General features: G+C 38.8%; 1 protein-coding gene and 1 long non-coding RNA gene across 3 annotated transcripts in view; one reads left to right on the top strand and one right to left on the bottom strand.

Moving 5' to 3' along the window:
- Positions 1–4,569: 4,569 nt before the first annotated feature.
- LOC120398617 lies at positions 4,570–12,502 on the top strand. The gene is made up of 3 exons (XR_005594580.1): positions 4,570–4,778; positions 9,509–9,777; positions 12,203–12,502. It is a non-coding gene; the product is annotated as an uncharacterized LOC120398617 (long non-coding RNA).
- The window catches only part of SNX10 (sorting nexin 10), a 60,159-nt gene continuing 54,179 nt past the window's right edge, over positions 7,687–13,666 (bottom strand). For both annotated transcript variants that reach the window (XM_039526156.1, XM_039526157.1), the window contains 2 exons: positions 9,451–9,666; positions 7,687–9,033 (listed from right to left, as the gene is read on the bottom strand). In XM_039526156.1, coding sequence (XP_039382090.1) covers positions 8,952–9,033; positions 9,451–9,666 — 298 coding nt within the window. In that variant the 3' untranslated portion in view covers positions 7,687–8,951. The remainder of the gene's footprint in view (positions 9,034–9,450; positions 9,667–13,666) is intronic.

The following is a 13,666-nucleotide window of genomic DNA, read 5'->3' as shown; positions in this document are numbered from 1 at the left end:
CGGGCTGCCCGCAGCCGCGGGGAACTTTGAGCCCTTTAAATCCCCGCCCCAGCCCAGCTGCTGGAGCCGCGGCCGGGATTTAAAGGGCTCTGGGCTGCCCGCAGAGGCGGGGAGCTCTGAGCCCTTTAAATCTCAGCCGCGGCCAGGATTTAAAGGGCTCAGGGCTGCCCGCAGCCACGGGCAGCCCAGAGCCCTTTCAATCCCCACCGTGGAAGTCGATGCGGTCCAGCACAGCGTACTGGCTCTTGCCGGTACGCTGGACCAGACCGGACCGGCTCACTTTCACCTCTGACTGTATGTATGTGTATGTGTATGAAAGTGTCACAAACAATGCAGCTGCAGCCTGCCACCGACCAGCAGCGACCCCAGCAACCAGCCCCCGTGGGCTGCTGCCTGCAGAGAGCCAGCAGGTGCAGCTGGGCTGGGTCTGCCAAGGAGTAAGTAACCAAGGCAAAAACCACAGCCAGCCAGCCAGGGAGGGAGCGGGGTGGGAGGGAAGGAAGTCAGGGGTGAATGAAGGACAACTGGAATAGCCTTCATGAAATATAAAAGATATTTAGAGAAAGTTTTGTCAATTTCAGCCTCTGCACTCTGCAGGCAGGACAAAACAAAAAGAGATCTGAGATTTCACCCAATGTCCTAAGGACATTTCAGGTGTTTAAATCAATATATAAAGATGGTGGATTGGAATGAAAACCACTAACTTTCATTTTGCAAGCATCCAAAATACCAGATAATATTAAGTAAAGAAGGTAAATGATTCATACTTTAAATTTGTTCACCTGAAAGAATCAAAGAGGATGAAAATACGTAAAAATACAGGCCCTACAAATAAACAAAACCTTAAACATGCTTTGTTTTGTTGTTTTTAAATAATGTTAAGCTTCACCATATGCCAGCACATTTAATTTAACAAGGAAATTAGTTACGCTTGATCAACACTTAATGAGAGTAAAAATTTGGTAAAATGTATGCTTACAGTGTAAACTGAGCCGTTTGCTGTTCTTGATCACTAAGAAAAGCAAGTACAGAATTGGTGAAGCAACTGTTAGGACAGATTCATGTAAATCTGTAAAAGATAAATGTTGTCTCACCTGTGGATAAATAAGATCTCCGTGGCATATGTTAAGATTAATGTACCAGGAAGCAATAAAAAGATACACTTTAAAGGGGTATGAGCAACTTGCAATCTGGTCTTTTTTTAATAAAATGAGTTAAACCTATTATCAGTATTATTATCTGACATTTATATGGGCAGTCTAAAGGCCACCATTGTGCTAGGCACTATCCAAATGCATAATAAATGATAGATCTGCTTAAAGAGCACAAATCTAACTATTTTTGGTACCACATTTGCCCCCTGCCAAATGTTGTGGTTTCACAGCCATATTTGCCTATTTTTAATGCTGTTCTCTCTCTTTTGCTATTGTGCAGAAGACCCGCACAAATAAAAGAGAGACCTAGTGCACTGACTATGCAGGGGAACCACTGAAAGTGACTAGATACAACTTGCTGTCAAATGCACAAAGTAGAGAAACCAGAAAAAAGGGAGAAATGTTTTTTCTCTAACGTCTTTCAGTAAATTGTATTAGTAACAATAGTAGGTAAAAACTTTATAGACAGAAATGTGATTTTTAAGTAGATGGGGTCTGGTTCAGTGCATTTAGTGTTCCTTCTAAGAACTTGATCAGTTTTCTGCGCAATAATTTATGACTTGCCAAGGAAAGATAAAAGGTCTAAGACTGTTTCCTTCCAGATACAAGCTGGAGTCTGGATACCTTATTATTACATTAGTGCCCAGAGACCACAATGAAGATTGGGGCCTCTTTATGCTAGACACTACGAACACATAGTCAGAGACAGTCCCTAAATAGGGTAAACAGACAAAGGATGGGAAAGGCAGTATTATTATCCTCCATTTTAAAATTGGAAACTGAGGCACAGAAGAATTAAAAGCTTTACTAAGGGCACACCAGTAGTCTGTGGACAAGCCAGAAATTTAACCTAGATCTCTTGATCCAATCCCTTAACCATAAAACCACCTTTCCACACTGCTGAAGAGATGACTCATAAATTCTGCACAGAGGGACTAAGGCACATATTAAAGTACAGGCACCTCAACAGATTCATTATTTTTGTACAAGAGTGTGTGTAGCCTACTGTCTAGGAGACAGTAAGTGTGCTCCAGAGAAGGCCAGCCTCCATTATGAGTTGCCCTGGTGTGCTCACTTACAATTAAGCATTGCACCAACTCCCTTTTGGCCTAAACCTAGAATCTCCTGGCTTCTGCTTACAGCTAGAGAATGTTTTGCAGAAACGCCCACCTCCTCACATTTTCAACCTTAAACTTCCCCCAGAACATCTTCAGCCTGTGGCCTTGTCCTCTCTCTTTAGCTCTGGGTAGCTGCACTCTCATTATGATTGGTATTAAGGTTTCCACTCAGCTGCAAATGCTTGGGACCTATATAAATATTAGCAGAGTGAGCAAAAGGGCCACTCTTCCCTATACCACCAGGGTAATATCTTCTCCACACACACACACTCTTACTTTTTTTGTCTCCCCTATCACCCATTATCCCTTTAATGCAGAGCAGGGCTGCTGATTACAAAAGAGGCAGTTTGACTCCAGCAATAGGTCTTCTTCACTAATCCTCACTGTCATGGAAATTCCAGCTGCTGCAAGAATAAGAGGTTCAATCCATATTTGCCAGCTCTAATATGAAATCTGTCAAGGCCCAAATTAATGAGTTCCAAATTCCTTACATCACGATAACAGGTTAAGACTGGTCAATTAATTACATAAATCCTTCCCGATTCATTGTGCATTTGCAGGCGAGATTGTGTCTTACATTACTCCATGACACAGGGCCTTTTGGCTCTTGTTGTTCCGCAGAAAGGCCCCCATTTAAAGGCAGCCTGCCTGCCACAGCGAAGTGTTAAATGTCACGCGTTAGATTTGCACTTTTCTGTAATTGCTTTAGTTTAAAAAAATAAATTAATTAAAGGGCTTAGAGCTGCTGTCTGTGGGAGGGGCAGGAGAGGAATTAAGGAGTGGGCCCCTCAGAAAGCCATTGTCTCTCCTCACACACAACCTAACCCCCCAGCAATAACTGCCACTGCACGTGGGGAAGGTGGATCTATATGTATTTTGTAGCAATGGATCCTTTTCCTTGGCTAAAGAGATGCCCAGGTCTGGGAAGAGAGAGAGAGTGTGTGTGTGTGTGTTAAATGCAATGAACTCATTAAGCTCTCTGTGTCTGGAACATACTCTGTAAGCTCCACCTCTTGGGAGAGTCCCATACAAACCAGAAGGGCCCTGTCACCCACCACAGAGATTTAGTGCATTGTTAAGAGGGGCTGAGGAGCGGATTGCTGGAGTCTAATTTCCCAGGGAGGGAGGGGAGGGTGGCGGCGGCTCAGTTTTGGGCTCTGCTCTCAGCTCGTTCAATCTACCCGCGCGGGCTCTCTGTCTGGCAGCGCCTCCTTCCGGCCGCTAGGTGAATTACACACAGAGGTACCAAGAGCTCTCTAGGCCCAATAGGGTCAGGCAAACTTCGCGCTGGGAAGCAGTGCCTGTCCCATGCCCAGGCAGGATAGAGCCTCCCCATCTTGCACAGAGGCGATGCTCTCTTCCCAGCTCAGTCTCAGACTCCGCACTCTCATTGCAGACACTAGGTTTTCTAATCTAATATAAAGGAAGGACTGACCAGATTGCATTGGCTTGTCATGTGAGCAATGCACAGAGGTTATTTTGCGATCATTTTACTTAAAACAATAAAACCCACCTCACAGAGCATCAGTTCCTTCCAGTCCCGGGCGAAAGAATTCATGGGGGCACAAGTGTCGCTGCAACTAGATAAAGCCATAACGATTTGATGGAAGGTGGGGATATTGAGGGCAGCAAACAGGAAAGTGTTGGCCATGCTCTGGTAATTGCATTGATTGGGATTTGAAATGTAACTGCAGAGAGGAGCAGGCTACCCCTAATCGAAGGGACCGGCGCACTCCTCTGGGATCACACGCACTCCCAGCTGCCGCTCCTGAGCTCCCCCTTTTTGCTCTGTAAACCCCCCCCCCCCCCCCCAACGCGTTTCCTCTGGCTCGGAGCCTGCCCAGAGGAGCCCAGCCGCCTGGGCTTTTGCATAACAAAGAATCCATCAGCCTCCCTCCTGCAGCATCCCATTATCACAGCCTGGCTCGCGCGCGCGCACCCCCCTCCCAGCCTTTTGTTTTACATTCATGTGAAGGGGGGGGGGGCGGATACATTTAAAAATAAACCAGCAGCGCCCTAAAAATGTCCGATCCCTGCAGAGCTCCCCAGGCACCCTCCTCCCAACTCTGCTTTCTTGGGGGTTGAGGGGGATGCTGCTGGATTCCCCCCCTCTCCTCCCCGCGCATCTCTTGGTGCTTTTGTATTTTTAAAGTGGGGACGGGTGAGTGGCTAGACTCAGATCTCATGCATGAGAGTTTGGGGTTCTGGCTCTTGGGGCCGAGGAGCTGCAAACTGCTGCGTCTCCCTCCCCTCCCTTTTCCACCCCTCCCCCGCTGTTGCTATGGGTTGCGGTTGCTACGAGTTACCGGATCAAGGCCGGCGAGCTGCTTTACCTGACAAACAGCCCCCGGCAGAGCCTGGGCGCATGGAGGCGCCTGGAACAGATTCACGGGCGGGGAGGGAGCTGCCGCGAGAGCCCCCTGCACACACAGTCAGTCTGTGCTTGCAGCTGCAGGAAAAACTACAGCAAGTGGGGTGGGAGGGAAGAGAGGATGAAGGCCCTGAGGTAAGAAACTAGCAAAACTCAACGGAAAGTGGTGCCAATGCTGCCTCCAGGAGTCAAGGCAGGAGGCGATGGGGGGGCTGCTGATGACTAGGCACTTGTTGAAGTAACTCTTTGCCTCTTAGCATAGAGCCAGATGGCTAGTAAGGGGAATTTATAAAGTTAGGAATTCATGGCAGGAAAAGGTAGTGTGAAAGCTTCACGGTGGCCTTGGGAGAGAGCACAGACAATGAGAGGAAAGAAGCAGTCACTGGAAGAATTTGTGCTGCTAGATCAATTGGTGGCAAATATCAAACTGGTGGAACTGTGTTCCTAACAATTAGGAAAAGTTTTACAGTTACAGTATAAGTAAGGTTTGACATGTAGCATTCTGTAAGCAAGGGGATCTGGTTACTAAGATACAGCTACAAAGAGATAGCAAGATTTTGGAAAGTATATTTGGGTTGGTAAAGTTTCTGATTTGCAGGTTTTTACATACGATTTCCAGTAAACGTGCTCAGCTTTGCTTTAGTACTTGATTTCCTCATGGAACTGGAACAGTTTTGTATTTGCCAAACTGTAGATGATTTTAAGTAGTATATATTGTAATTGCAAACTTATATTGTAGAGGTATATCAACGAGGTATTGTTATTTAACTTTCCACAAGCAATCCTACAATAAAATTTTAGAGCTGCAAACCATATAATATAATATTGTATAATTGCTCATGGAACGTTAATAGCATAGGAATACTTAGAAATATATACATATGTTATGATTATCTCAGTTCAGGAACTCTAAATGTTCCAAACCAAAAGGAGTATTTTTGGTTCCTGTTATAAATGATCATTTATCTTCTAAATATGGTTTATTCAAATAGGCAAAAAAGCAATGTAACCTGCAATATTGTTAATTGTAAGAGGGAAAGTGTTTTTCTTTAAGTATTGAAGGCCTTTCATGAGAAGAATCAGTCTTGACACTGGAAGTACTGAATTACATTTTTGTGTTTAAAAGAAAAAGTGCAGCATTGTAAAAGTAGTTTAACAACAAAAACCCCAACCTTTTGGGATAACCATTGATCATCATCATTGATTCTACTACTGTTGTTATAACTACTTAGAAACATAAGGTTTCAATTTTACCCATTCCTTGAAAGGGTTGCTAACTTTGCATGCTGCTTGTATTACAAACAATTGGATAGTTTTTCAGAACTATATTAAAAGTATCTTCAACAAATAAAAATATTTCAAGAAACAAAAATGCACAGAATTTGGAAGAGGTGGGCACAGAATTTAGAAATGAGTGTTGAGAAAATAAGACTGTCAAGTTTCTTACTCTTAATGTTTATAAAAACTGAGCTGTTATTGAATGAATTATTTTCTTTTAAAAGAGGATTTTTGTTACCTTGTTTATAGAAATGTTTCAGTTGCATTACGAGTAACAGGTTGTTGGAATGCTGATTTAGAATATCAAGTTAAATATGCATTACAATTCAAAAATATAAATGACTGGGGGTATTTATGTTTAACAACATATAGCACACAAAAATATCTGAGAAACAGAAAACTGTGTAGAATACTAAAAGTCATAAAAATAAATAAATTAGGAAATGGATTTTGTAAATGAGATTTATTTTATTTGTAAGTTAAAACAGCAATTTATTTTTGTCTTATTTAATTACTTAAGAATGTTCTGTTTCTACTAAACTTCCTTATAAAAGTATAAGTGTAGGAAAGCTGCAAAGGAGGAACAATTAAAGTGATGTAAGATTTTGGATGCAGGAGTGGCGCATTAAAAATCCTGACTGTTTGAAAAACTAGACAGAAATGTCACTTGTAGTCAAAAAACCAACAACAAAAGCCAAGAATCAAATCCCCAACAAGATGAGTTTCTTGTAGAAAAACAATATTTGATGTAGTGCTAAAATCACAACACACTAATCAAAAATTTTAAGAAGTTTTATATTTAAATTTCACAAAATAAGAAACATATCCTAAAACATGTACAATTGTTTTTTCTTGGTAAATAAACCCTAGAACAGAGTATTCTTCATCATTTAACACGAACATTTTCACTAATACTAGGTATACAGAGAACTCAAAAGAGTAACATTTTAAATAAATTTCCATGCAGGACAAGATGATGATAATGGAACAGATTTTAGAGCACAGATCTAACTTGTGAAGAGTATGATAAAGTTAATAATAATACAATTATGATGAATCCCAAGTATTTATCACTGAAACAGGCTGCTTTGCAAAATCTCCTTAATACACAAAAGACAAGATCCCTGAATTATAATAAGTAGTCACAAAGGTTCTCCAACTCTTACATTTAAACAGACAGTCAGGATGTGTGTTAGCAGGCCACAAAGTGTAAAGTGCATTCAATGATCTAGCTCAACATTTAAATAAAAAAAACCCAATAGTATAGTATGGTAAAACAAAATGATAATTTCCTTCTCTAAAAAATTATCCCATTCTCAGTTTTTGTTCATTTCAAGATTTTGTTGATGTTATGGGCAGCTTTGCTAAATAATAAGTCTATCAATGAGGCAACATCTTCCCCCCCACCCCAAAAAAAGTCTGCACTTTGCAATAGAAGTTATCTTGCCATGATAACTTGTTACTTAAATTAATGTTAGTGCTGTTATATGAAAATATTTTGTTGACCCTTCTACACACAAGCAGAGATGGTGACTAGATATATTTGTGCAATTCAACAAAACTGAGCAAAAGAAACAGATTTTTATCTTATGAAAGTGCTACCATGAAGAGAAAACTGGTTCAGAATAATTACCTAAAAGATGAAATGTTATCCTCAAGCTCTTAAGACACACCTTTCTAAAACTAAACAGATTCCCAGGAGGATGCTTTAAAAACACATCCGCACTAACTTTTATTAGCTGGCCAATTAATTATATATTGTTTCTGTGTAATTCACAGGTTAAAAGATACTAACTACTGTATCTTTGTCAGAGACAAAAATCCATACTGGACCTGAACTTGCAGCACTGAAATCCGGAGGAGTTTTGCCATTATTTCAATAGAACAGGATCAGACCCACTACCTTGTCTTTAATAGCAGTTAAACGTCAAATATAAATAAACACTGAAACATTTTCTATTGACAGGCTCTGGGACAAGCTAACTCATAGTTGCTGCTATAAAGAGCAAAGTAGGTTATAACAAATGTTTGTGGTTAAAAAGTTGTGTTCAAGCCTGCCATTTGTGAAAAAGTCAATATTTCAATGTGTTTACTACAGTAAAAGTGAAATTAAAAACTCCATTCATTTCAGTTTGTACCCAATAGCTTAGAGTTCTACATTCGAACAATGCGTTATATCTATGTGACTATCATCCTTTCGGAAAGACAGTTTCACTTCATTTAAAATGTTAACCTAGAACACTTAGCTAACATTTTCAAACAAAGGTCCCTAAAGTTAGATACCTAGAGTGAAATGTTGACTCTGTCGAAGTCAGTGCAAAATGCCTATTGATTTCAGTGGGGCCAGATTTTACACATGATTTTTGCAGGGAGAGAGCAACCATAACTCCCACTACCTTCCATGAGAGCTGAAGGTTTTCAGCACCCCTTGAAATCATGTCACATTTATTTATGTGCCTAACTTTAGGCATCTATGTTTGAAAATGTTGGCCTCTGGCTCTTGTGCATGATAAGAGCAAGTTTTCCATAAACATTGGAGAAAGACGATCTTCCCTCAGCCTATATCTCTAATTGTCAGCAACAAATAGTACAGATTCTGTTTTCCTCAAGTCACCATGCTATTTTAAAAAGTTAAAACTTTGTGGTCTACATAAAACTTCATTACCAATGTCACACAACTGTTTAGAGTGAAACTTCTCTGGTATAAAGTACACAAAAGTTGCTTTGAGTATATTTTCATTTGATACACCACTTTTAAACCAATGTAAAATACCTTTATTTTTTAAGATCTAAAATACATAGTCACCCAGGGAAATATTTTATCAGCCATACATGGCAATAGAACACCACTAGCCCAATATTTGTCAAGATTTTAATGGCTGCGTAAACTTAAATGTAATAGGCAACATGTAAAAATAAATCAGTGCAATTTAATAAAAGCAACAAAGAAACAGTTTCAAAGCTATGGTTTGAAAATTGAGAGAGAACATTATTTTGCAGTTCTTAGGATGGCAATATACAAGTGATTTTTCAGGATTCTTCAGGGACTGTGCTTGCTTTACATCCATGTGAAATGCTGTCATCACTACTGTGTCCAAGCCCGGAGGATGAACTACAGAGAAGGGGAGAAAAAAAATAAAGAAAGGAAATTGGTTTTCACAACACACTCAAAGCCTGAGTAACAGAGGAGAACTTTAATTATCTCCAGTCACAAAGAGAGACAGGAAATTTGGACTTTTAATTAGCCATTTGGAGTGCAGTTGGATATTTTTTTTAGCAAGATAATTTAAACGCGAATAATTCAAGTCTGACTAAATGAAATTCACATAATCAGAATGCAGATAATTGAATTTCTACTGCATTCATTAATTCAGTGTGGAGGTGTGTGTGAAGACTTCTATGATGAGCTGTCACAGCTCAATAAAATCTCAGTCAATTAATTTTTTCATTATCTTAGTATTACATCAACAAAAAAGTGAAGTCTGTGTGTATATATGTATGTATATCAGAATGTAAAGAAGAAAGTAACCTCTCTGAATCAGAATCTGCCTCATTTTTCCCTCTTTCTCTCTCTTCATCTTCAATAGGAAAACGTCGTTTCAAAGACGCAAACTTATGAATTGCATCAGCAACAGAATATTTTGTCTGTCCAGATACACAAGCCTCAATATCTTCTGGACTTAGCTGAGTCTGTAAGAAGAGGTGAAGTCTACTGTCCGAAAGCAATAATGCATTTTGTAGGATCCTTTAAAAAAAGAAAAACACACAATTACTAGAACAATTTCTCAGAGGTGTCCTGCTTTTAAATGAATCCCAAATTAGCTTCAGAATGCACTGCATATAATAAAATGATTAGGTATGTGTTATCTTTTTATTACATTATCTGGAATTTTGGGTGAGTAAAAACATGAAGCTAATAGTTAAGAACATCTGTTATAAGAATAACTTCAAGGGCGTTTCTTCCATTTAACCATCTGTTATTACCATGTGGATCAATTAATGATTGTAAGGGGGGCAAAGGCACATGCGCTTATGGAAGTTTGGTCTACATTCAAGAATTGTCTATATTTAAAAATACTAAACTACTTTAAAATTTCAACTGCCTGATTTCTCTTGGAGGAGTGGAAGAAGATGAAGGAGTTTAGAAGCATGAAAAGTCAGGACTTTGACATACCTGTGAAATAGAATGTGTATGCACCAACAAAAACTAGAAGTACATATTTACACTTTTACAAATTTGTATATATTTAAAGGATAGTAAAAATGCCATTGATGTACATAATTTAAATGTTTGTAAAATGTTTTCAGTAAGTTCTGACAATACTCTTCATTTTAGCTGTTTTTTTTTAAAAAGACTATTTGTGAAAATAAGCCTTCAAATGCATTTAACATAACCTTTTAAATCACATGAACTGTGTAATCCAACTCCAATTTTTTTGAATGCATTGTAAAGTTAGAGTTACTCTACAAGGACTGAAATCTGAGCATTAGCATTGCTACTCTGAAAATGCAATGCTCCTGTAATATTTGTATAAGGAATTAATTGCACAATAGGTCTATTCTAACATGATCAGCAGCAGACAATAAGGGCCCATTCCTACAAAATGCTGATGTGCATGTGTAACTTTACACATGGGAGTAGTCTTTTTGAGCTCAGTGGGAATACTCAGCATTTGCAACTAATGTTGCATGCAAATTTACTGCAATATATTTAAGCAAGCCAGAACCGTTTAGAATTTATGTTTGTCTGCTTAAAAATATTTAGGTTAGTTTTTAGTTATCAATATCTTTTCTATTTATTTGCCAACATTACTGAATATAATCAAATACAAGACAACAACAACATAAGAACTGGTGAAAGTAAAATAAATAAAATTCAACTGCATTATAAATACCTGAATTAACATGAAGTGTACAAGAGACTGGTTCTTCCAATCTTAACCACATATTTGGACTGTAATATTTTAAATATAAATTAACTCTGAAAACTGTTCTCTGTTGTGACCAATATACTGGTAATATTTAATTAATGTAATATACTTAAGGATTTCTGTCTTTAGGTTAAAGTCAGCAAAATGAAAAAAGACCTATCTATAACTTGAAATTGGTAAGTTTGCAGTAATGAAAAATATTTGCAGTGTCCCATAATGATTACCACATTCCATGTGAAATTATCAGAGAGTGGGGCTGCAACAGAGATCACTTTTTGCTACTGTTCAAGATAAGGACATTTTTAAAAATTGATAAAATCCAGCTTTTACTCTGATAAACCCACACATAGTTTTCTTAAAAATAGACATCACAAATATAGTCTGTCTTACAATCCATTCCTACAAAGTCTTAATGCACAGAACATTTAAAAACAACTTCTCAGTAACCCCCAAAGAAATCACCTAATAGTGTACAAAAATGAATCAAGCCACAGAACCTACAAATCCACACACCTCCCTCCTCAACAGCAATAGCTTCATGACTATAGTTTGAAAAGCCATCATTCATTGGCCACTCTTGGTCAATGTGAAATCCCAAACAAGAAATGACACAATCATCATGAAAAACAAAAAGGGAAAGAAAAAAACCACCACCCAATCATACCACACAATAAATACAGATTTATAGTGTAAGCACTGGATGAGCAAACTCATTCCTTTGTTTGTTTTCTTAAAGTAAATCTTACTAGAATTTATGTTCCAGATTTAAAAACAGATAACAGTGAGGAGATTCACATTTTTGCACTACTAATGTCTGTATTTCTAATTCAGAGTAATAGAGTAAAAAGCCAGCCCATTTAATTCAACATGAATAAGCTTTAGTTTCCCTAAAGATTTTCCTGTATTTTACCTCCAGTAGCTTCCTGCCACCCAGGCTAAGGCGCAAGTAACTAACTGTTCATGAGATTACACTATACTTGCAGCTTTGTTGCTGTTTGAAATGTATTTTATTTTCTTTATAAAATAATGGGTAATCTTTAAAATTGATTTTAGATGGTTTGAGGCTTTACACCACAGAAGTAATGAGCACTAATGTCAATGATATTGGACACAAATTCATTTTAGCTTTATTTCATGTCCACGGCAATTCTACTAAGCCTTGAACTGCTGAAGCACTATTATTAACTTGCTGGTAACCTAACATATGGGAATAGCAAACAAAAGTGATAAGAGTACAGGTTGATCAGAACCTCAAGGCTACTGTCCTTTTTCTACAGCTATAATTCAATTTCCAATTTTACTTTACATTGGACTCATTATTTCACAGTTATTTTCTCTTCTGCTTAATAGTGCCATCTGGAGGTTAAATAAGTGAAGAAACAGAGAGGAAGAATTAGAGAAAGATGCTCACTGAACCAATCCCACACAGTCCATCTAGAAGGGAAAACATTTAGAGTTCTTTACTAACCACTGTAAGCCAACATGTCAGCTGTCAGAAGCACTCTTCACCTAGGTATGCCCTTGGAACGCCTGCTCTACTCTTTAATTGAGAAATGACAACTTTTGCTTTCTTCCTTCTGCACCATCCGCTTATATTGCTTGAAGGATGTAATTAAAAAGCCATCAAAATGAAAAATAAAGTGTCTGCACTATTCAGTTCTGTTAGTTTTTATGTTCAAAATATTCATACCTCTAAAACAAGGACATGCATGCTTTGTCGCCCGTTGTTAGTATTGTGGAATATTATTATTACAGTAGCACTCAGGGGCCTCAACTAGGTCGGAGCCCCATTGTGCTAGGTGCTGTACAAGCACATAAAAAGTGACAGTTTCTGCCCTAAAGAGCTTGCAGTCTAAATGACAAGACATGACATGTAGATGAAACAAACAACTGGGCACAAAGAAGCGGAGGAGGCAGGGGGAGGTAACATACAATTAGGATGTTTTAGCACCGACTAACCATGTGTGCAATTTTTAGCCAACCAGCAATTATCACAATGTTTGATGATCAGCAGCCTGTTCATTATATAGCAAATACCAACACAGGAACAGATTCTGACCCCAGCTGCTCTGATGTAAATCTTCGGTAAATGAGATCAAAATCTGGCCCACACAGTTAATTTATTAAAAAAAAAAAAAAATCACAGCTCACACTGGTAATTCTAGTATCACCTGAAAAAAAACTGACGTGGTAGATTTAAAGGAAAGTCAAACTTTTCCTATACCTACCTAGGATAGAAATTAATGCCCTAATCCTGCAAACCTTTCCCCACACGAGTAGTCATTACTCTCACATAAGAACTCTCTTACATGAGTAAGGGTTTGCAGAACCGGGCCCTACGTTTGAATTTGAGATAGTAAAATCTTTTTTACTTGTTGTCATGAGAATCTTTGTTCGTAAGCAGCCTTGGTAAAAATTTATGATATCTCAATCTTTACAGAAAGGGGGCATAAAATACAGAGTCTTGCAACCCAACCCAAACCCAATGGGACCTAACTATAGGTGCTGGGTTCAGGTCAGTTTGGAGATGAAAATGAGCTGACATGCTTAGACTGGGTTCAGGTCAGGCTTTAAAATTAGATCTGAGCAGACTGGGGGCAGGTGCATAGTCACAAGCAGCCATAGGGATGGCACTGCAGGGTGGTAGTAAACAGTCTTTTGTCTACATGGGTCAGTGACTGGTGGGAGGTGCTGCCACCAGGAGAGGCAGCATTGTATTTGCATCAGCTGTTTCCTGCCTTAAGACAGACAAGACACATACACGGTGTGGTTCAGGTGTGAACAGAGAGAAACAACAAGGCCAGCTGGGACCCC

The sequence above is a fragment of the Mauremys reevesii genome, linkage group 2 (genome assembly GCF_016161935.1).
Source record: "Mauremys reevesii isolate NIE-2019 linkage group 2, ASM1616193v1, whole genome shotgun sequence".
Classification (NCBI taxonomy): domain Eukaryota; kingdom Metazoa; phylum Chordata; order Testudines; family Geoemydidae; genus Mauremys; species Mauremys reevesii.
This window is presented reverse-complemented; position numbering and strand designations above follow the sequence as displayed.